This window comes from Tenrec ecaudatus, chromosome 1 (assembly GCF_050624435.1).
Source record: "Tenrec ecaudatus isolate mTenEca1 chromosome 1, mTenEca1.hap1, whole genome shotgun sequence".
Taxonomy (NCBI): domain Eukaryota; kingdom Metazoa; phylum Chordata; class Mammalia; order Afrosoricida; family Tenrecidae; genus Tenrec; species Tenrec ecaudatus.
Genome location: NC_134530.1, coordinates 61,890,618 through 61,911,363, shown reverse-complemented (window position 1 = coordinate 61,911,363; position 20,746 = coordinate 61,890,618). Strand labels below are relative to the sequence as shown.

At 55.0% G+C, this 20,746-nt stretch overlaps 2 protein-coding genes across 2 annotated transcripts; one reads left to right on the top strand and one right to left on the bottom strand.

Annotated features, from left to right (window-relative positions):
• Positions 1-344: 344 nt before the first annotated feature.
• On the bottom strand, positions 345-13,169 carry CDCA8 (cell division cycle associated 8). Its single transcript, XM_075554068.1, has 10 exons — positions 12,781-13,169; positions 12,518-12,646; positions 10,181-10,221; positions 8,158-8,230; positions 6,147-6,223; positions 4,896-4,957; positions 4,109-4,204; positions 3,020-3,146; positions 2,272-2,358; positions 345-1,500 (listed from the first exon to the last, which is right to left on the bottom strand). Exons 1-10 carry the CDS (start codon positions 12,884-12,886, stop codon positions 1,456-1,458), a joined length of 843 nt encoding a protein of 280 aa, XP_075410183.1. The 5' UTR covers positions 12,887-13,169; the 3' UTR covers positions 345-1,455.
• A 219-nt stretch (positions 13,170-13,388) lies between these two features.
• Positions 13,389-20,544, top strand: AIRIM (AFG2 interacting ribosome maturation factor). The gene is made up of 5 exons (XM_075554059.1): positions 13,389-13,580; positions 14,071-14,348; positions 18,569-18,763; positions 19,864-19,982; positions 20,123-20,544. Exons 2-5 carry the CDS (start codon positions 14,074-14,076, stop codon positions 20,158-20,160), a joined length of 627 nt encoding a protein of 208 aa, XP_075410174.1. The 5' UTR covers positions 13,389-13,580; positions 14,071-14,073; the 3' UTR covers positions 20,161-20,544.
• The last annotated feature ends 202 nt before the right edge of the window (positions 20,545-20,746 follow it).

Sequence of the window (20,746 nt, the reverse complement as noted above, 5' to 3'; positions counted from 1 at the left end):
GACTGCCCACAGGGGTCGTGTGGGTAACATTTGGGGGGTGGGTAGGGGTCTGGAAGGCGGCTGCTTGGCTCACTCTTGGTGAGGCTGAGGCCAGATCTTAAATGTCTGAGGTGAGCAATCTGGACTTATTTTTGTGCTGGCGTGAAATCCAATTTTCAATTAAATAATAAAACCTGTCTTCCCAGACGTACATCTCTAGCTCACGGGACAAGGGTGCATGGGGAAGGCTGCGCCTACAGAGCTCCAGTCTCATGTCAGGAAAGCAGCTGGGAGAGGACCCCACCCCCCACCCCAGCACAGATTAGACATATGACAGACAGGCTAGTATTAAAAATCAACCCCACATTTATTGAAGACAGGTAACTTTTAGTAGCTCCGATGACAAATCCATTCAGAGATACGCTGAGACGTTCAGGAAACGCTACACACAATTCTCAGGAAAGGGACGAAGACACCTCCAAAGATACAAGCTGAACAGGCCGAGCCCACTGGGGACGGTCAAGTAGAACGATACACGGGGGAGCCAGCAGCCACGAGGAAACTGGTGCACTCTTAGGTCTGTCTGCGGGTGGAGGACTCGGTCCCCATATTCTTGAACAAGCCCCGTGATTCTTGGTGGCAGGTGCTGGCTGGAGTGCAGGGTCGCATTGCCACGTGCCAGAGAGCCAGCTCACACCCGGGGCCCAGGTGACACACAGAGCAAGGCCACACACACCTCTCCCTGCTGCCCGGCAGACCCCGCAGGAAAGGTGTTCCCTGCCGAGGCTACACCCCCGCTGGGTTCACTGCACTGTGGATGGCCGGCCACACAAAGGCCCAGGATGAGCTGAAGGCCCCCCATCCCCCCACCCCAATTCCCAGCACTCAGGAGGGAGAGGAGCAAGGTGAGGAAGCTGCCCACAAACCAACTTTTGGTCTTTGGTCAACAGGGATCCAGGCGAACTGTCCCAGAGGGAGTCAGAGCCACTGGGCACGGCTGGGCCGAGGAGGAAGGGCTAGGTGTGCGAGGGGTGAAGTGCCCTCCAGTGGCCTCCAGCACTCACTTCTCTGCGCCTGAGACCATCACAAGTGCACAGAGAGGGGGCACAGGCAGTGCTCTCCACTGAGGAGAGGCAGGCAGCCTTCCTGGGGTGCGGAGTTCCTCCAGCCACTGTCTGGGGCGTGCTGCTGCCAAGGAAGGAGAGCCGGGCTGGGAGGATGACAGGGAGCTTGATGTCCTGGAGGCAGCAGGTCACGCCAAGGGTCCCCTGGGTTGGGAGGTGTGAGGCTAGAAGCAGAAGCAAAGCTTTCTCTAATGGAGGGGAAGCCGCGTCTGTCTCTCTCGCTCGCTCGCTCCCTCTCCCCGGAGTCCCTCAGAGGATCAACATGCAAACAAACAAGCTTGAAGGAAAGCGGCCTCTCCCAGGTGGGCAGTCCGGGAAGTGCCCGTTGCAGGTGCCTTGAGGAACAGCATCCTCACTTGCGGGAATGTATACTGCTGCAGATCTGGGCCAGACGGCTCTGGGAAGAAGAGGGAGGGAGAGAGGGAACTGAGAAGATGGCACCTGGCATGCCTGCCCAGGGAAAGCAGGCCCTCTGATGGCTGCCTATTCACACCACAGACCTTCCTAATCACTGCCGCAATCTGAGCAAGCAAACAAGTAGTACTGTGCATGAGACAGAGAATTTGGGACCAGCCATGCTGTTGTCCAGCAAGGTGATGACTGGCACAGGATCTGGGTGGCTGGTTCTGCATGGATCTTAGCAGGAGGATATGCTTGGACAGCCAGCTCTGCCCTTGTCCTCGCCCAGGGGTGGCCGTCTGACCACAGATGAGCCACCTGAAGGCAGTGCCTTACATGGAGCAATGCAGTTAAGGGTTGGAGGTGTGGGCACCAGAGCCACATTCAAGCCAGCACCAAGGGAGGTCAGCACAACGCATCTCCTGGAGATTAGCTACTGAGTCTGGAGCTATCTGCGCGGGGACGGCGATCCCCACCACCCACCTCCCAGGAGCCTGGCAGCACAGCTGTCAAACGCCCCCCCATCCCCACACAGTCAATTGTGAGGGCGTTTCAGCTCCTGCCAGCCAACCGTGTCCTGATGCCCTGCCACTAACTGCCCGTGGGAGGCAGAACTTTTCTTCCACTGCGGAGCCTCTATGGCCAGCCACCTGGGACTCGACTGCTGCCATGAAAGCTCGCCAACAGCCGGCCCGGGAGGGGACCTTAGTCCTTAAGTAAGCCTCAAGGGAGCTGCGACGGGGGTACCCGTGGTTGGAGACCAACTTACCGAGAGCTTCTTTATGTTCCCCAAGGCCTCCGGGGCCAGCTGCGTGATGTCCATCTTCTGTAAGTCACTGGCCAGCAGCCTCATGCTCTGTGTGGGAGGCAGGGTGGGCTCAACTGGCATGCTCTTTGTGGCAGGCCCCCACCCAGCAGCCCCTTGATACTCCACATGTGGTGGAGGGGAATGGCTGGGATGGAGAAACAATGGGGCAGGCAGGAGGGGGTGTGATTTTAAGGTGACAGTGACACGCGTCAGAGGCTGTATCACCCAAGTGCATTATTGCAGGAATGCTGGGCGGCTGCACTGAAGAGAAGCCATCTTTCCCGCTCAGCAGCTGAGAGTGCGACCTGCTCCCTCTGCCCGCTCCAGAACCCACTTGAGTTACACAAAGTGGGTGGCACACCAGTCTCCCCATTTGCAACTACGTGCACACACACACACACCCCCCGTTCTTTCCCCCGAAGGTCTCTCCATCACAGGAGCCTGCTGCTAACTAGTGGGCAGGAAATTTGCCCCGTTCAACTTGGGCCTGCTACCAGGCAGGTGAGCAAAGGGAGCCCTGAGTGGGGCCGGGAAATTTCCAGTCTGCGCCTTGAGTCTGGGAGCGGACCCTGGGTTCTAGGCCCCGTGGCGGGTGGTTATCAGGACTCTGGCAACGGAAAGGAGTGTGAGGGGGAGAGGTGGGCTCCAGACCAGGGAGAAACTGGAGGCCCGCAGCCCGCTACAGGCGGGCTTCCCTTGGGTACGTCACCTCTCCATCGCCCACTGGCACGGTGAGGAAGATCTCCTTGCTGTCGGCGAGAGGGCTGCCATTGACCGAGATGTTGTAGATCCGCTCTCTGGCTGCGGGGGTGCGCAGGCCTGGGGTCTTGAAGACCCTGTGAAATGGGGAAATCTCTGTGAAGATGGCGTCTGGAATGACGCCAGGGGCTTCCACCCCCATCTAGCCTCCAGTCGCCCCTTGGAAGGCGAGTGCTGCATTTGGGGAGGCTGTTTTGAAGCACGAGTGACTAAACACAGCTGGAGAAAGGAGGCTCTAATTACCAAACAGGCCCCGAGCAGAAACAAGTCTGTATCCATGTACATCCCAGCCCCGCAGGGGTGGCAGCCAGCCACAAAGCCAGAAATAAACTTGGACGCATGTGCTGCCAGCACGAGGGATTTTCCAGGGTCAAACTCACTTCTTCAAGGTGGTTAAGATGCTGTGCCCCATTCTCCCGGAAATGGGGTAACAGCCGGTAATGGAATGCAGGGAGAAAGCTGGGTTCCTTGCCCCCCGCCCCCAAGATACCAGCTTTCCCCCGACTCGAGGCCGAGGCTGCCCCTCTCACTCGGCAACTCTCTACAGTGAGGAGCAAGTGCACGCTCCTCACACGCTGCCTTCTTTGGCCTTTACACTGGCTGCAGAGCGAGCTCCCCTCCCTTGGGCTCTGCTGCTGAACCAGAGGCTGGGGGTTCCGAGTGACCCAGAGGTGCCCGGGAAGAAAGGCCCGACCTAGTTCCAACAGCCCCGCTGCTGAACACCCTAGAGCTGAGCTGAGTCAAGACCACCTGGGCGGCAACTGGTTTGGGGGTGAACGTTTATGTTGCTGCCACCACATCTCAGCCCTTGTTACCGAGGGCACGCCAGATGCCTGCTCACGGCATCAAAAAAGGCTAAAGAGAGCCAATCACCCAGACGCCCCCACCGGGTGAGCGCTCTTAACCGTTGCTCTTGTTTTGGTGAGAAAAAGCGGAGACTCACCCTCAGGGGAGAGGCCAAGCGAGGGAAGGCCGCCTCTGGCTGCCGGGCTGAGGGACCAGGCCTGCTCTGATAGGTGTTAATTCGCGCCCCTCTCACCTGGAATCAAACCTGGGTGTCAGGCGTGGGGTGGGTTTTACCATCGACATCTCCAGTCGGCTCATGGCGGGGGTGACGAGGTTACAGCGGCTTGACCTGGAGGCGAGAATCAGACATTTGCTGTGCTGCTCTTTAATTTAGGCCCAGTGGCGGCAGAGGCAGCTAGCCCCTGGCGAGCACTCTGAGCACCGCAGTGGGTGACCATGTGGCCCTCCTAGCAACTCGGGGTGGGGGTGGATGGGAGGCGGTGGCCAGCCAATCATCCTCATTTCAGAGATGAAGGGATCCCGTTTGATCTGCCCAGGATGACAAAGCTAATTAAGGTGGAGGCAACCTCAGCGCCCGCCCCGGAACGACCTGCACGTTCCCTCCTGCTGGGTGGCTAGTTACACTAGGCAGCCAGGGCTCAGGGAGACCAGTCACTCAATCAGGGGCTGCTGCTCTAAGTCTGTCTGTGATGCAGCGCTCCCCCTGCCCCGTGTTCTGGTGGAGCCCAGGACCACCAGCTCAGCCCACGGGGGGGTGGGGGGGCTCTACTGGGCAGGCACTTCACTTGCCCACCAGGAGGCAGCACTGCTTACCATGGGTTTCAGGGCCCAACTCTCCCTGGCTGCCTGCCTTCAAAAGGAAGTGGGGGAAGATGGGGACCGTGGGCGGAAGAGTGCAGAAGGGGCGGGGCTAGGGCACTTCTGGAAGAAGGAGTCGATGACTTCAAACTTAGTTGAACCCCAGCTCTGCCACAAAGTAGTGAACCGAGGCACCACGTCCCCACTGGGAGAACCCTTACCTTTGCTGTTTGCCTTTCCCTTGCACAGACTGGGCTCTCTTGGATGGAGGGCACCTTTTGACCTGAAATCACAACCGGGGAGATGGCAGGGTCAGCAAGCTCAGGCGAGAAGAAAGGCAGGGTGGGGCCATCAGCTCCAGCAAACACCCATCAGCAGGCCTTCCTCATGAAACGGGGTGTTTCACACCACTGGCTGCTGGCTGCGTTCTCAGAATACAGGATGCTGCCCAAGACTCAAGGTGAATCTCTCCTGACCGCACACCCCACCCCCAAGTGCTGCCATGACAGTTACTGAGGACAGCCAGGGTGCTCAACCCCAGGGACCCTCTACAGATGTCACCCTTCCTGACTCGGCTCACCAAACCCTCCTCAAATCCCAGCGAGTCTCGCCCCTTCCCTGCTTCTCGGCTGCCCTATGCCTCACTCTCTCCTTCGTGCAGCCTCTCCTGGGCCCCCCAAAGGCTCTGCGCAGTGCATCTGCGGCGGCGATGGGACACCTGCCTGAAGTCCAGCTGTCCCGGACAAGTATTATAAGCAGGGTAGCAAATGCCCTTCCTCCCCGAGCCCCGCAGCTCCCTAGAGGGCACTCGCCCAAGCCAGGAGCCAATCAGTCATCTCGGGTGCCTCCAGCAGTCGTCCTGCCCATTCTCCTGTTCAGATTGTATCTCCAAACCACCCTCAAGCCCCTTCTTTCTGAGGGCCAGTGCCTCCGCTTAGAAAGCACAACAGCTGGCTGCTATATGGGTGGGAGGGCAAGGAGGGAGAGAAGAAACGGAGTGGGGACAGTCACACGGCACTGTGCAGTGACTGTTGCTGACGTGTACAGTCGTGCTCAAACTGCAGCCTGTTTGGCGATGATGCACTTGACCACAATTCAAAAAGGACGAGAACCTCGCAGGTAATTTCGTTTCTGGCCCCGCCCCTCCCATCTATCTTACAGCCTGTTTTCTGAAATACTCATCTGGCTTAATAAAACTCACTTCCGAGGTGGGCCTCCCAGCAGCCAGTTTCCTCTGCCCACACCACTCAGAGCTTGTTTCCTGCCCTCAGATGCACACCCACGCTCCCTCCTTGCTCCTCCCGCTAGGGAAGCCTCCCTGCCTGGGAGAGCTACGGCCTAACTGGAGCACTTACTCCTCCCCTTGACTCACACTTGGTTATTCCTGTGTCAAGGGCTCGTCTGACGACACTGTGAGCGCCGAGAGCGACTCTGACCTCAGTCCTTCCCCTGCAGCCTGAGCGCCTACTTACTCTTGCAGCTTGAGGGTTCTTATTTTCTTCCTCTTCTTCTTCCACGATCATTTCATCCACTTGGATTGCCTTCCGTGCTGTAACAAACAGGTTGGCAGTGTGACGGTTCTGACGGGAGGACACTTGCAAGCACCCGCATTTCTAAAAAGGGAGCAGCGACTGTCAAGGGAGAGTGTGAGCGCCGCGAGGCCGGTGCTGTCTGTACGTGACCTGGCATGGCATTTTTGTGGCGTCAAAGAACGTAAAATCCCTTTGGGTACCGAGCTCGGAGGAAATATTCTGCACGTGCCACGATCGTGGAGACAGGCAGCACGACGATCTTCTTGGGCGGGGAGCGAGGGCTGTTTACGAGACCGTGTTAAGGACTCCTGACGTGGAAGGAACTAGACAGTCCGACGGGGCAGCAAAGAGCACGACTGGTGTCAACGTGCAGACACCACAGGGAGTTTGCCAGCAGTCTCAGCTGCCTACAGAATGAAAAGCAGTGCCTCTCAGGGCTAACGATGTGCAGAGCCTAGGGATTCAGAGAGGCAGATGAAATTCATGCACTGAATCGTGGGGAGAGAAACCAGACTCAACTACTTGTATCTTAAAAAAAAATCAGCTGCAACCCTGACACATTCAATAAGGGCACAAACATTTTAACTGCTGCTGATATTGGCTCTGGTTCATTCAGTTTGCAGTGGTGAACTGAGAGCAATCCTGCACATTCCCCTTTCCACCCCAAACACACCCGTATGCCCTCCAGAACTGATGAGCGTACGGGAAAGTCTAGGACGGACCCAAGATGACCTAAGAGATTATAAATACAGGGCCGAGGAACTCTGGGAACACCCAGGTCCAATGATGTCACCCATCTCGGGGAGGCTGGTGGGGGCGTGGCAGTCAGGGAGCAGACACATCATGCAGAAGGCAGGCCAGAACAGGAGCAGTGTTTCTGGGCTGGCATCGAGAAGGTGGTTTGGGGGGCATCCAGGAAACACAGGTCCTGGGTCAGGGCTGTCCTCTCAAAAGCTCCATTCAGTGTCATGAGCAGACATGAACTCCACATCACAGCTCAGTGGGGCCCAGTCCAGGTTCACGGACTAAACCTGGCTTCCCACGGAACTTGCCTAAGACAGAGGTTCTCGGCGCTCGGGAGCTGAGAGGGAGGACAGTTTATTTATGTTGACCCCTGGGCTGGCTGGCATGGAAGGACATACTGAGAAAGAGGATCTTTTTCCTTTCCCCTCCCTTCCCCTTTCATCAGGGAGAGGCTCGGTGGGTATTACTGAGTCTATAACACCTCTCATTCTCTCTCCAAACAAGGAGTGGTTTCCAGCTGCAAGATGTGGACTCCCTTTGCTCCATCTGGCTGAGTCAGCACTAACTTGGCCTTCGGGCCATGCCTGAGCTGTTGCACACCTGAAGCCAATGAGTGGAGGCCGACGGGACTGAAAAGGCCCACCTGGGGGCTCGATCCCTAAGAAGGCATGCTGTAACCCGTCACGGCCTTGTGCGGAGGCTCAGAAGAAGGGGACTCGGTGGACATGGAAATTCTGTACCATGCATTTTTTGTTTGCATCTCTTTTTCTGCTAGGTTGACAGTCCTTTCCCTGGGGTCTGAGTCATTTCAATGAATTATGGGACGAAGAAATAAGCAGTGGAGCCAGCACAGAGCCCTAGGTAAAGGGAGATGGGAGAGGGCTGTGCTGTACCCCCTGGAGTCTGGACTGACCCAGGAGGGGAAACTGAGGTTTCCCCAGGACATGGTTGGCGTGTGAAGGGCAATTTCTTCCCACCGCACATTTGGCACCTGAGGCGGATGATCTCAGTGCTCAGACTGGTCTCACATGGGCTTACACAGCAGTCTGGCTCCCGCACCAGCCTCTGGAGAGAGCACAATGAAATGAATGGAATGACTTAAATGCCAAGTCTGGGCTCACAAGCCTGAGGAGGACATCAGCGAAGACGCCCACCAACAAGGCCGAGTCTGAGCAGGGCCTCGGCACGGGCTTTGAAGAGTACTCACTTCTGGCCGCTTTCAGGGGTGTCTGGATAGCTTCTGCTGTGAGCTTGTTTATTTCTGTGATGTCAAGGTCAGCCTGTGACAAGGACCACCAGAAAACACCAGGTCCGTCAAGAAAGGAACGGTATTTTCAGATGGGAAAGAAAACAACAACCCTTACTTTCACAAAACAGGGTTTGACACATAGTGTTTGTTACATGTTAGTTTTAACAAAATATGACTCCCATAAACCCACCACTCAATCCGAGACCTGGGACATTGTCCCAACACTTGCTTCCAGCTATGCATCCCTCCCTGCTCTCTGGTCCATGTCTCTCCCCTACAGGGGGCCCACTATCCTGGGAAAAACATCTCAACCACAATGCCAGCGGCTCAAATCCTCTAGTAGTTCTGTGAGAGAAAGAGGAGGCTGTCTGCACGGAGGTTTAGTCTCAGAGATCCTATAAAAGGCCAGAGTTGGACTGACTCACCAGCAGTGAGTTTTGGCTATCTAAATTATGATACATACATGCATGCTATTGCATGCATACATAGAATACATAATTTTACTGCTCTTTCTGGTTGTAATTTGTTTGCACTGCTGTGTAGTATTCCACTGGGTGGCTATACCCCAATTCATTTTTCCATGCCTTTGCCTACAGCTTTCTTGCCAGTAAACACTGCTATTTTGGGCCATGTTATACCTGTCTCTGAAGCACAAGCACAAGCCTTCTCTGTGCTGTCTCCTTAGGGAGAGGGCACCACCACAGGGCTATAGGGCAGGCATGTATGCCGCCTTGATGTTACCTCAAATTGTTTCCCAAAGTGACCGTGCTTGCTACCGTCTCACCAGGATCCAATACGTGTCTGCATGATCCACACACCCCGTAACACACTTGGGCCATGTCAACGCCTCACGTTTGGCCAGGTTCTGTAGTTATTCTTGCTCAATTTGCTGACCATGGTGAAGCCACCTCTGGTTGGCATCACCAGAAGCAAGCATGGCGCACTGCCCCTCATTGCTGCCCCAGTCCAGCTGAGCAAGCACAGTTGTGAGACCGGGAATGGCACAACCTCATCTCTGCATTGGTCAGGGTAGCACAGAATGCTGAAGAGGATTCTGAGCTTGGAGGAAACCGTGCTGGGGCAGAGCAGTGATTTCTCCTGTCTCTATAAACACGTGGCAGGGTCTGAAGGTCACCCTGGCGGCAAGTCACTGATCACCCCGTGTGTGAAAGTTAAGATAGCACACTGAGCCTGCCATGCTGGGAGGTCTACTTGGGAATTTGGGGAGGACCCTCATCATTCCCTGGTCATTAATGGCTCGTTATGCCTAGACAGCAAAATATGGCTGACGAGGAACACCTACTTCCCTTCGGGGTGTCTAGATTTGGGTACGCACTAGGCAGACAGTAAGGCTCCCTGCTACTAACGGGAAGGCTGAGGGCTGGAACTCACTGGCTGTTCTGTGGGAGAAAGGCTTGGCAGTCTTGGAAACCCTGCGGGGCGGGTCCTAGAGGGTCATTCTGAGTTGGAATCAGCTCACTGGCAGAGCATTCAATGGGAAGGCAGAGTGTGCCCACATGGTCAAGAGTTTAAAGCAGTGGTTCTCAACCTATGGGTTGCAACCCCTTTCGATGTTGAAAGACCCTTTCACAGGGGTAACCCGATTCATAACAGTAGCAAAATGACAGTTATGAAGCAGTGATGAAAATAATGTTGTGGTTGGGGGTCACCACAACATGAGGGACTGTCTGAAAGGGTCGCGGCATGAGGAAGGTTGAGAATCACTGGTTTAGAGTGAACACAGGCTTATAGCTGTTTCCCCTTGCAAAGCCAGGGCAAGGGATGGCCAGGAATCTGCATGCAGCCTTAGACCTTAAGAATGTGGCCTCTCTTACTTCGTATTTGATACAATGACAGCTTTCCAGCTGACAGGAACAGATTATGCCCCCAAGGAACCTCTTCCCCAGTAAGTCCCCACTGGTTGGACTCTGACTGGACTAAGGAAATAAACAGCACTTAGAAAAAAGAGCAGGGCACTCACTGTTGCTGCCTCCTCCAGGGCCTGCTTGTTCCCTCCGAGGGCTTTGAAAAGAACATGGTATTTCGTTAGCACTGATTTTCAGGGTAGCACGCATCTTCCCTCACACAGCCTGGCGGCTTCCTCCAACTGGACCCTCTGCCCAGCATTCCAGACCTGGCACCATCTTGTCCTTCTCCACCCTGGACTCTTCCTCATGGCCCGGTGAACTCCTGCCCCCACCGATTCTGCTCCAAATCCTCACCTCTAGATGTATGCTGTCAATCTCATTTGAGAACCGGCTGTCTTAGTTGTTAATGAGGAAGGAATGGTAGAGGGTATGCATCTTGCGCCAGTCTCTGCTTACTCTGCTGAGTTACAAGGGACTCGAGCAGCAAGCAGAAGCAGAGTGGGAGGAAGAGGCCAGTCACATAATGATCTCCAAGGGGCAGAGGCCCAGAGATAAGGGCCTTTCTCCAGCGCTGCCAGAGACGGAAAGCCTCCCCTAGTTAGCCTCCCAACACCCCACATGCAAACTTGTAGCCCCCCAAGTGGTGAGAAAATAAATTTCTGCTTGTGAAAGTCACCCACTGGTGGTACTTGTTATGGCAGTATTAGATCTCTAAGTCATTCATGTTCCACCCACCTGCCCCAACGGCTCACCATCTCCCAAATGTGCCCCCATCTCTCATGACTGTGTCCTGGTACTCAACTTTTCCGCCTGGAATATTTCTTTGCACCAATTAAACCCAGAATAAGGAACTCAGAAATCAGAGTTGACGTGTGACAGGGCTAAAGTTTGAGCTCAGGTGGGCCTAGGCACCCTACCCTTCCAAACCTTCATTTTTCTCTGCCAGTTAATTGCAGGTAAGTGCTAAGTTAGTTGCTCACTCTCTTGCTACCCAACCACTACTGGCAAGCTGTGTAAGTGACCATCTTTGCCTTGACTGTGAACTCCTGGAGGACAGCAATAATATCCAGCTTCTGGTAAAAAGCTGGCACATAGTAGGTGCTCATTCTGTTCTTGTAGCATTATAATTTTAATTACAAAAATCTTGTGATGTTTTAGATCACCCTTCTCCCATAACCTGTAACATCCCAGGGCACAAGGTCTGTTTTAACCCCAGAGCATCTTCAGCACCTAGCATTGTGACAGTATTTGTAGACACAAGGAAATGAATTAACTACTAAAAGGGGGGCGAGTGGAAGGCTCACTGAACATCTCTGCTGTGAGCATCGGAATCTCTGGACGGTGCAATCAGTTATTGCGTTCGCCTGCTAACTAAATGGTTAGCGGTTCAAGTCCACCCCAAGGTGCCTTGACAGAAAAGCTATCTCCTACAACTCAACCAATTAAAAACTCTAGGAAGCAAGGCTCCACTCTGACACATAAGGCTGGCCTGGGTCAGAACCCATTGGAAGGCCGCAGGTGCGAGTGAACAGAACAGGGGTTCGAGGCTGGACCCTGGGCAATCCCTATTAGAGAGGAAACACTAGAGCGACCCCATTAGAAAGAGCAGCTTCCTGCATTTCCCTGGGCGTGGAGCATGGGGAGGGGAAAGGGAAAGCACAGGCTGGAATGGTCCTCTGGTAACCTTTGAGTCTTTACACTTCACACTGGGCTTTGCTCATGATTACATTGGCAACATCTGGAAGCTGCAAAAAGAGCACCCTAGGGCCCACCCTCCTCCCTGAGCTCTGCAACCAAGTCAAGCTGTTCATTCATCCAGCTAGCAATGTTGTACTGAGTCCTTACTGCCTGTCAGGTTCTTTTCTAGCCCTGCCCTTGTGGCACTTATAGGATGGAATGAGATGTTACTAGGTAAATAAACAGGTAAGAAAGGTATTAGATCTCACTCAATGCTGACTCTCGCAGAGACCCTGTGGCGGAGGGGAGGACTGCCCTTTTGAGTTTCTGAGTAGAAAACCCATGCAAAGGTCAACACCCCACCCCCTGCCTCACGGCCTGTGCGCTCAGAATGGCTTCTAGAATTTCCTAAATGGATGGGGACAATGGCAGAAGGAGCAGATCTCATAACGTGTGAAATTCAAGTCTCCGTGTCTCTAATTCAAACTTCAAGGGAGTACGGTAGGGCCATGACCGTTTGTTATAGTTGTGTTGGGTCCACGCAGCAGCTCAGTGTTGACAACAGAGTCCCTGACCCGTGGAATTAAAGCGATCTACTTTCTAAGCCGGTCCTGGGGAAGCGCAGGGGAAGAAAAGCAAGCAGGGAGGGGCGCAACCTCCAACAGTGGCCAAGGAAGGACCGCATTACGCTGATGGCCTCAGCAGCGAATTCTGGCGGCCTCTCCGTAACCGCGGGGAGGGCCGGGGCCTGGGGCCTCTTCAGCAGATCTTACCGAAATACTCGAGCCAGTTCATCTCGCGCAGCGCCTTCGGGAGCCGCAGGATCTCGATGTTGTACAGGTTGTCCATCTCCTTGAGGAGGTTCTGCCGGTCTGACTGAATTTGCTTGGACCGGATCTGCACTGCGAAAGGGCAGAGCCGAAGGGACCCGGGTCACCCGGCGATGCCTGGGGCCCACAATCCGTGCCCAAGGCGTCCCAACCCACCGGCCCCAGCGATCGCCCAGGGGGCACCTCGGCTCGGCCCCACCCCGCACCTTCACGGTCGAAGTCTTTCAGAAAGGAGGAGAGCTTCCGGCTCCGCAACGAATTGTTCTTGGTCGCTCGACTGCCGCGACTGCCGCCTTTCCTAGCCGGAGCCATGGCGCTTCTGCGGAGGCTGTGGAGAGCCGGAGGGCCGGACGACACGGCGTCGGAGGAACCGCCAGGGGAAGGGGTAGGGCACAGTGGGCACCTACCGTGGCCAGCGGAGGGCCCTCCTCCCTCGGGGCCTGGGCTACGGAAGGCCTGGGTCTGGTACCCGCGGGTCCCAAGGACAAGGCCTGAGAAAAAGCTCGCCGTCCCACAGAGAAAGAACCAGCTCGGTGGCGAACCGGACAGGAGACCGCCGCCACCAAATTCAAACTCAACCGCTACCGGCTGACGAATGAGAAGTCGCCGTCTTAGAAAAGCCCCGCAACATCCAATCACTAGGAAGCACCGCAATCCAGCCGCCGGTCCACAGGAAGAACTACAACTCCCAGAAGGCACTGCGGACAGTGACGTCTTTCCGCGGCGCAAAAACCTCGGGGGGCTGAGGTTGTCCTTCTGGGCATGCGCAAGGAGACCTGCGTGGCCCCGACCTTTCCTACCGTGAACCGTGAGTTTCCTACCTGGTGTAGGGAAAGCTGTGGGCATCCTTAAGAAGGGTTGGCAAGGTTCCGGTTCCTGGAACAGGAGTCTGAGGGGGAAACAGCCTTGGACCCAGGAAGGCGCACTCTGCGATAGGACACTCCTGAGAGCCCAGGAGCCTGCCCTCTGAGAAAGCCTCTTTTGGGGAAAGACAGCCTGACAAAAGGTAGCCCGGGTGGGAGGGGGTCCCGAGAGCTGGCTCTCACGCCGAACACAGCAAACTCCCGCCCGCGTCCCCGGAGCCCCGGTGGCGCTGTGGGCTGTGCGTTGCGCTGCTGAACCTCCAGGTCGTGGGTTCAAACCCACCAGGCGCATCAGCCGCACCAGCCGGAGGAAGATTAGTGGTCCGCTCCCGGGAAGATTGGCAGCCCCGGAAGCCCTGGTGTAGGGCTGCGCTGAGTCGGAATCCCCGCGACGATCGTGGGTTCCGGAGCCCTGGTGGCTTAGTGGTCGCACTTGGAAACCACCTGGTGCTCTCTGGGGGCAAGACAGGGTTTCCGACTCCAGCAAAGAGCCCCAGACCCACAGGGGCAGTACCACCCGGTCCTTTGGGTCGCTATGAATAGGCATTCACTCGATGGCAGTCAGTGAGCCCCCCACCGACTTGGGGCGTCCCAAGACAGGTTTTGTTGGTCGGTTTCTGTTTCTTTCCGCAGACGATGACTCCAGACCGGCTTTTGCAAGCCGTGCAGGCGGCGCTGAGGAGGTGCTTCCCGGAGGTGGCGGCGCAGCAGGGCCTGTGGCGGAGCACCCTGCGGGACTGCCAGCCCTTCCTGGCGTCCCTGGGCAACCTGGCCGAGCAGCTGCAGGCCGCCCAGAACGTGCGGTTGGGCGAAGTGCCGGCGCTTCGGGCCTTCCCAGACTTAGCGGAGCGGCTGAGGGACAAGCAGCTGGCTGCTGGGGACACCGCCCTGGACCAGCTCTGGGAGAGACTGTAAGGGCCCATGGTGCGCTGGCTCCCCAGAGAGGGCAAACCTGGGCGGCTGGCAGATGGCTGCTTTTCTGTGCCTGAGAGCGTGCCACTTGGCGCCTCAACCGTCGCCCCTTTCCCTCTGTTTCCCTGGGAATTCTGTCAGACAGTCTCTTGCTGGTCGTAGTCTGCAGAGGCCAGGACGCAGGCGGTGAGTTTAGCTGTGGAGTTGAGGAAGCTCATTAGTGCTCTATGGTTTCTTTTTCTTGCCCACCCTACCCCACTCTCTCCCTCTCTCTTTGTTTGGTAAAAAATTTGATAGTTTTCACCGCAGATTTTGACTCAGTGACACACAGGGCAGAGCAGGATTGCCCAACAGGGTTTTCTAGAACTTTATCTTTATGGGACTATTTGCCAGAAGCTAATCCCCGGTCCTGGCAGGGCTCCAGATGGCAAAGGGCTGCTAGCAGCTAGCTGTATCGGAAAATCTGTGGATGTTGGCCAAAGGGTTTTAGAAAATCTTTTTAACACCTCTGTGGTGTAACTTCATTTCACCCCACTTTACAAACGCAGAAACCGAGGCTCAGGCAAATTGCAGGCAGAATGGTCTGTGTGACCGGTGCCATCATGTCAGGTCTGGCTCATAGTGATCCTGGTCCAACAGATGCTGCCCAGTCCAGAGCCATCCTCCCAATTGTTGCTATGTTTGGGCCCATCGGCACAGCCCCTGTGCCGACCCAAGGTCGAGGGTCTTCTTGTTTCACTCGCTCTCTAGTAAGCATGGGCTCCAGGGACTGCTCCCACTTGATAGGTCTGCAGTCTGTGATACAGTTTCTCCAGTCTTGCATCTAAGGAGCATTCTGCCCGTACTTCCTCCCGAGACAGAAATCTTCTCTCTCCCGGCAGCCCCTGATGTATTCAGTGTTCTTCCACACTGAGATTCAAGTGCCTCCATCTGCCCTCTGTCTGCCTTGCCGGCCAGCTTCCACACACAGCTGGAGTGATTGAAAGGATCACCGCTTGGCGCCGGTCGCCGGGTTCTCAAAGTGACGCCTTCGTCTGTGACACTTTTAAAGGGGTCGTTTGCAGCAGGTTTGCCCACTGCAAATACGTATGATTTCTTGACTGCCTTCCGTGGATATTAATCATAGGTCCAAGCAAAGTGAGCTCCTTGACGCCTTCCATCTTTTCTCGGTTGATCATGATGCCGCTCCATTGAGGTGTAATCCCTCCCCTGGGCTGCAGTCATGGGCCCTTATCTCTAGTTGCTGCAGGAGCGCTCACGTTCAGCAAGGAACCCATGTCATCTGGGTTTTTAATGAGTCTTCCTCCAATCCTTCTGCCCCGGAACTGCAAACCTCTTGCAGTCCCGCTCAGAACAGCTTCCGTGGTGGGGCAGGATGTGTGCACAACTCAGAATATATCTAAAAACATGGACTACTACATTTTACTTATTGGAATTCTGCATTTTAAAAGGATACGTTTTATTGTTTTGTTTGTTTGTTTCACTGTTGAGACTTGACGGCAAAACATGCAGGTAGGAAATCATCTTTTTGTGTGTGGTTTAGCGCTGGGCTGCATTCCTGGCGAAGGACAACCTTTCTCGTCTTCCACTCCGGAGATGCTCCTCTTACCGCCGAGCTCATGGCCCCGTCAGGGTCCCATCTAGTCTTTCATGTTTCTGTGGTCACTTTGAGTTCCTAGAGAGCTTTTCTAAAAAGCACAACACTCAAGGCTTGTTGTTGTTAGGAGCCATTGAGCCCTTAGCAACCCTGTGCTCAACAGTAGGAAGCCCTGCCCGGTCCTGTGGCACCCTCACCGTGGTCCCTGTGCCTGAGCCCATGGGTGCAGCCACTGTGTCCTTCATCTCGTGAGGGCCTTCCTCTTTGTCGCTGGCCCTCCACGCTACCAAACACGACGTCCTTCTCCAGGGACTGTCTCATCAATATGTCCAAAGTACCATATGTAAGACAAAGTCTCGCCATCCTTGTCTCAAAGGAGCTCTCTGGCCGTACTTCTTCCAATACAGATCAGCTTGTCCTTTTAGCAGCAGCCTATGGCACTTTCGGTGTTCTTCTCCAGCACCACAACTCAAAGGATCGATTCTTTTTCAGTTTTCCCTTATTCAATGCCCAACTTTCACATGCATATGAGTGATTAAAAATACCAGGGTTTGCTTTTCATCCTTGCTTTTCAGAGGCCTGGGCAGCAGCTTTACCTACTGCCTTTTGATCTCTTGACTGCTGCTTCCATGAGCATCGATTGTGGATCCCAGTAAGAAAAAGGCAGACAACGTCAAACTTTTCTCTGTTAATCATGATGTTAGCTATTGGTTCAGTTGTGAGGCTTTGGGTCTTCCTTACATTGAGTTGGAATTGATACTGAAGGCTGCAATCCTTGATCTTCAAGAGCAGGCGGTTCGAGTTCTCACTTTCAGCAAGTTAGGTTGTATCATCTGCCTGTTTCAGATTGTGAATAAGCTCAAGGCAGACATTCTTTATTAAGTTAAACCAGGTGTCCTCAAACTACGGCCCATGGGCCACATGCGTCCCGCTCAGGACATTTATCTGGCCCGCCGGGTGTTTTTGCCCCGTGTATTTGTCTGGGTGCTTTAGAGAAACAAATCCACAGAAACTCATGTATAAGAGAGAGTTTTATATAAAGGATAAGTGCGCATCAAGAAAATATCTCAACCCAGTGCTGCCCAAGCCCACAAGTTCGACATCAACCCATTAACTCATATGTCTGACACCAGTCCACAAAGTCCTCCTCCATCTCACAAAACAGACACAACAATGCCGACGGCAGGAGGAAAGCTGAATCAGTGAGCGTGTAAGCATCTCAGTGCTGGCAGGGGTCTCCGTATGGCTACTCCAGCACCCAGGGCTGCATCGGTGTAGGTCCATGTGGATTCTCCTCAGGGATGTCTTGCAGGAAGTCAGCCTTGCCAGCTGAAGCAGGGAACTGCTAAGGCAGCTGCACCCTGGTCCGACCATCAGAAAGCAAGAGACCCAAGAACTCAAAAGGCGAGGCTCACTGAGCCATTTATCCCTCTGCCCTTCAATTAGCCCCACATGTGTTTATCAGCCAGGTTGGCACAATAAACTAACTCACCCGGTTTGTTTTTTTACTTCAAAATAAGATATATGCAGTGTGCATAGGAATTTGTTCATAGTTTTTTGTAAACCATAGTCCGGCCCTCCAACGAGTCTGAGGGACAGTGAACTGGCCCCCTGTTTAAAAAGTTTGAGGACCCCTGCGTTAAATTATTATATGGTTTTAAGACTTAAGGGACTGCACCCCCTTTTTTTTTTTTTAAAGAGCTCCCTGTGAAAGCCTGTCTTCCCCAGAGGCAGCTTCCTCAGGCAACGGCTCTGACATTTGACCTTGCTCTCCTGGAAGCAGTGCATTTGGTCGCATCGATTGTATGTGGTATTGGGTTGTGATTCCTAATGTGATGTTAACTGTGAGTCCGTTGTGGTTAACCGTCTGAGAAGCCACAGTTCACGGCTAGGGAGCGCCTTGCTGGGGGGAAGTCGTGGCCCAGTGGTATCATCGCAGGATTGACCAGAGGCTCCGTCCTGCTGTTGTTTTCCCAACTATGGCGACCCGAGTGTGCAGAGGAGCCCCCGCTCCCCAAAGAGTAAGGCCTTCCAGACACAACTCACCTGGGCCGGCTTCTCAGGCGCTGCCTCTGGTTTGACCCGCTAGGCCAACCTGTCAGCTAGCGGTTAAGCATTGGGCCATTTTGTACCCCAGCCCCGCTGGCAGCGTTTTAAATCATGATTGCCTTGATTGTCTGTAATCACCCTCTGTTCATTCACTCAGCGAGTACGTGCCCATTGCCCTGTGCATCTAGGACTAGCTGCCTTGGTTCTGTTGTGGGTGCTTAACCTATGCAGGGGCAAACCCCCTCATCCACTGCAGGAGGGCCGAGTGACTGCCTAGGCCTGCAGGCTCCTGTGTCTTCACGCGGTACAGAAATGGGGCTGGGGAGCAAGTAGATGGTTCCGGTTTGTGCGTCACTGCCTCTTGCGGGCTCCCCCCACCGCTCCTCAGCCTCCGCCGCTGAGTCACTTTTTGGTCATTGAGTCATCCTTCCCTCCAGGCACTGCCACCACTCTCCTAAAGCAGGGACATTTCCGAGGCACTGATGTGGGTGGGGGGTGGCCTGGCTGCTGGGAAGACATCCTGCCTAGGACACTGTCATGAGATCAGAGCCTGAGACTGCTCTCTCCCCACAGAGGCACCCTCCTCCAGGTGCGCGACACGGTCAGCAGCCACGTGGAGCACGTGTTCCAGGCCTATGAGCAGCACGCAGCCGCCGTGGGCATCGAGGCCGTACTGCAGCCCTCAGCCAGCAGCCCCTCTCTGGCCGACATGTTGGAATGGCTGCAAGATATCGAGCGACATTATCGAAATTCATATCCTCTGCACACGTTTTAGATCATGGCCAGGGCTGACCTCAAGTCTTTTCCATTTCACAGGTTACAGAAGGGGGTTGCTCGGGCTGTCTCCTTGGCTCCTGACTTTGCATCCCTCCTGGGGTCCTTTGGCCGAGTATCGGACAAAGTACTGGACCTGTCAGTAACGGGCACTGCGCTAGGTGCCAGGACAGGAAGCCCTGTGGGAAAATGTGCAGTAGGTCAGGCGCTGGGTGCTGGGGAGAAAAAGGGACAAAGGGAAGGGGCAGGGGGACTGTCATTTTGAGTAGGGTGGGCAGGGCAGGGCAGGAGACGTTGGAACAAAGACCTGAAGAGGCTTAGGGAGGTGACTACATGCATATACGGGGAAAGGTTTCCAAACGGACATCCTGCCCGTGCAGAGGCCCTGAGGTGGGAACACGCCTGTTCTTCTGGGAAGTAGCAATGGAGCCAGTATCCAGACCCAGTCAGACAGAGGGGGCTGGACCGCATAGGGGCTTGAAGGACATCAGGAAGATTGCGGCCTTTTCTTGGAGAAGGCTGGAAAGCCGTGACGAGGTTCGGAGTAGAGGGTGGCCTGAGTTTGGTTTGGTGCCAGCAGGATAAAGTATGGAATCCCTAGAACCCGTCCCAGGTTTTCCTGTCATCTGGAATCTCCCTCTTGCGTCCTAAGCTGGATGTATTTCTCTTGCGAACATCCACCGAGATTTAGCTTTTCTGGTTTTCTTCCCAGGCGTCTTGGGGTGGGGTTGGGGGGAGTGTGTGCTTAGACTGCAGGGCCAGCGTTTCACTCTCTGCCTGTAGCCCAGAGCCTTCCAGTACATACGCGGGACTCTGCCCACTTGGACTCACTGGGGAGCCCTGGCGGGGGGGGGGGGGCCCTGGATCAGGGAATGCTTGGCATTTTGAAGCCCTCCCCCACTTTGTGGGAGAAAGATGAGGCTATCTATTTCCATAAACACTTGCCATCTCGGAAAGCCTATGGGACAGTTCTCTGGCCTGGAGGGTCGCTATGAGCTGACTGACCCTGTGTCAACAGGCTAGACTGTCCCTGGAGGATTTTTTTCTTCAGCCTACTTAATTTTCTTTCTGACCGGTCCTTAACTTCCAGGCAGGTACCTGAAGAGAAAGTTCCTCCTCTCCTCCGTCCAGTGGGGAGACCTGGCAAGCATCCAAGCTTTGCCCGCGGCCTGGGACGAGATTTCAGAAGATGACCATCAAGATTTTGTGCAAGGTACTATTCTTCATGCGCCCCGTGGTCTCACACCCCCAGTCCATGCGCCCCTTCCCTATAAATCTGACGTGCTGGTGGGGCCTGGGAGATTTGCTGTCCGGAAGGAAGCCATCACGGTCCTCTCTCCCCGCATGTTGCAGATACCCTGCTGAGCGTGTCCTTCTTCCTGGGAGAGTGAGAGGGCTTTGACTCCAGAAGTGAGGCCGAGCCCAGAGGAAGGAGGGCTGGCATTGCTGCATCCTGCTGGTCCTGAAGGAGTGTGGCTGGCACCGGCACACACTTGGAATATCAATCTCTAGAACTAAGGCCTGTCTGGCTCTTGGGAGGACTGGGGTTGGGTGCTTCCAAGGTTACAGCTTCTCCAGGCCAGGCCAAGACTGGGGGCGCATGAACCACCCCTGGCCCTTTCCTGAAGCCCCCAGAGTAGATGGAGGCAGAGAGAAAGTAGGGCAGGCAGTGCTGGAGAACGCGGGGGTGGAAGGAAGCCGCCGCCCCGCAGGCGTGGTGGGAAGGAGAGGATGCACGATGAGCAGCCACATTGCGTCATCTGCAGCGTCTACTCTGACTGGCTGACACCAGGCTCGGGTTGCATCTGTTAGTGTCAGTGCCTGACTCCTTGAAGAAGGACCGACGACGAAGAAGCCGGGTAATGTTGAAAGACATGTTTTAAATTTGCAGGGTGGACCAATTGCTGTCAGTACCTTGGTTTCAGGCCAGTCTTCTATTCCAGAGCCTGCCACCAGGGGGAGATGGTGGAGCATGGA

Excerpts from the sequence above, each read along its gene's own strand:
- CDCA8 (XM_075554068.1), bottom strand. The coding sequence starts at position 12,886 with ATGGCTCCGGCTAGGAAAGGCGGCAGTCGCGGCAGTCGAGCGACCAAG. Across the intron at positions 6,224-8,157 it reads ACCCCTGAAAGCGGCCAGAA|CACGGAAGGCAATCCAAGTG; the intron begins GTGAGTACTCTT and ends TGTTTGTTACAG. Across the intron at positions 2,359-3,019 it reads TGCCAGTGGGCGATGGAGAG|AGCATGAGGCTGCTGGCCAG; the intron begins GTGACGTACCCA and ends CCTCCCACACAG.
- AIRIM (XM_075554059.1), top strand. The coding sequence starts at position 14,074 with ATGACTCCAGACCGGCTTTTGCAAGCCGTGCAGGCGGCGCTGAGGAGG. Across the intron at positions 18,764-19,863 it reads AATTCATATCCTCTGCACAC|GTACCTGAAGAGAAAGTTCC; the intron begins GTTTTAGATCAT and ends ACTTCCAGGCAG. Across the intron at positions 19,983-20,122 it reads CCATCAAGATTTTGTGCAAG|ATACCCTGCTGAGCGTGTCC; the intron begins GTACTATTCTTC and ends CGCATGTTGCAG.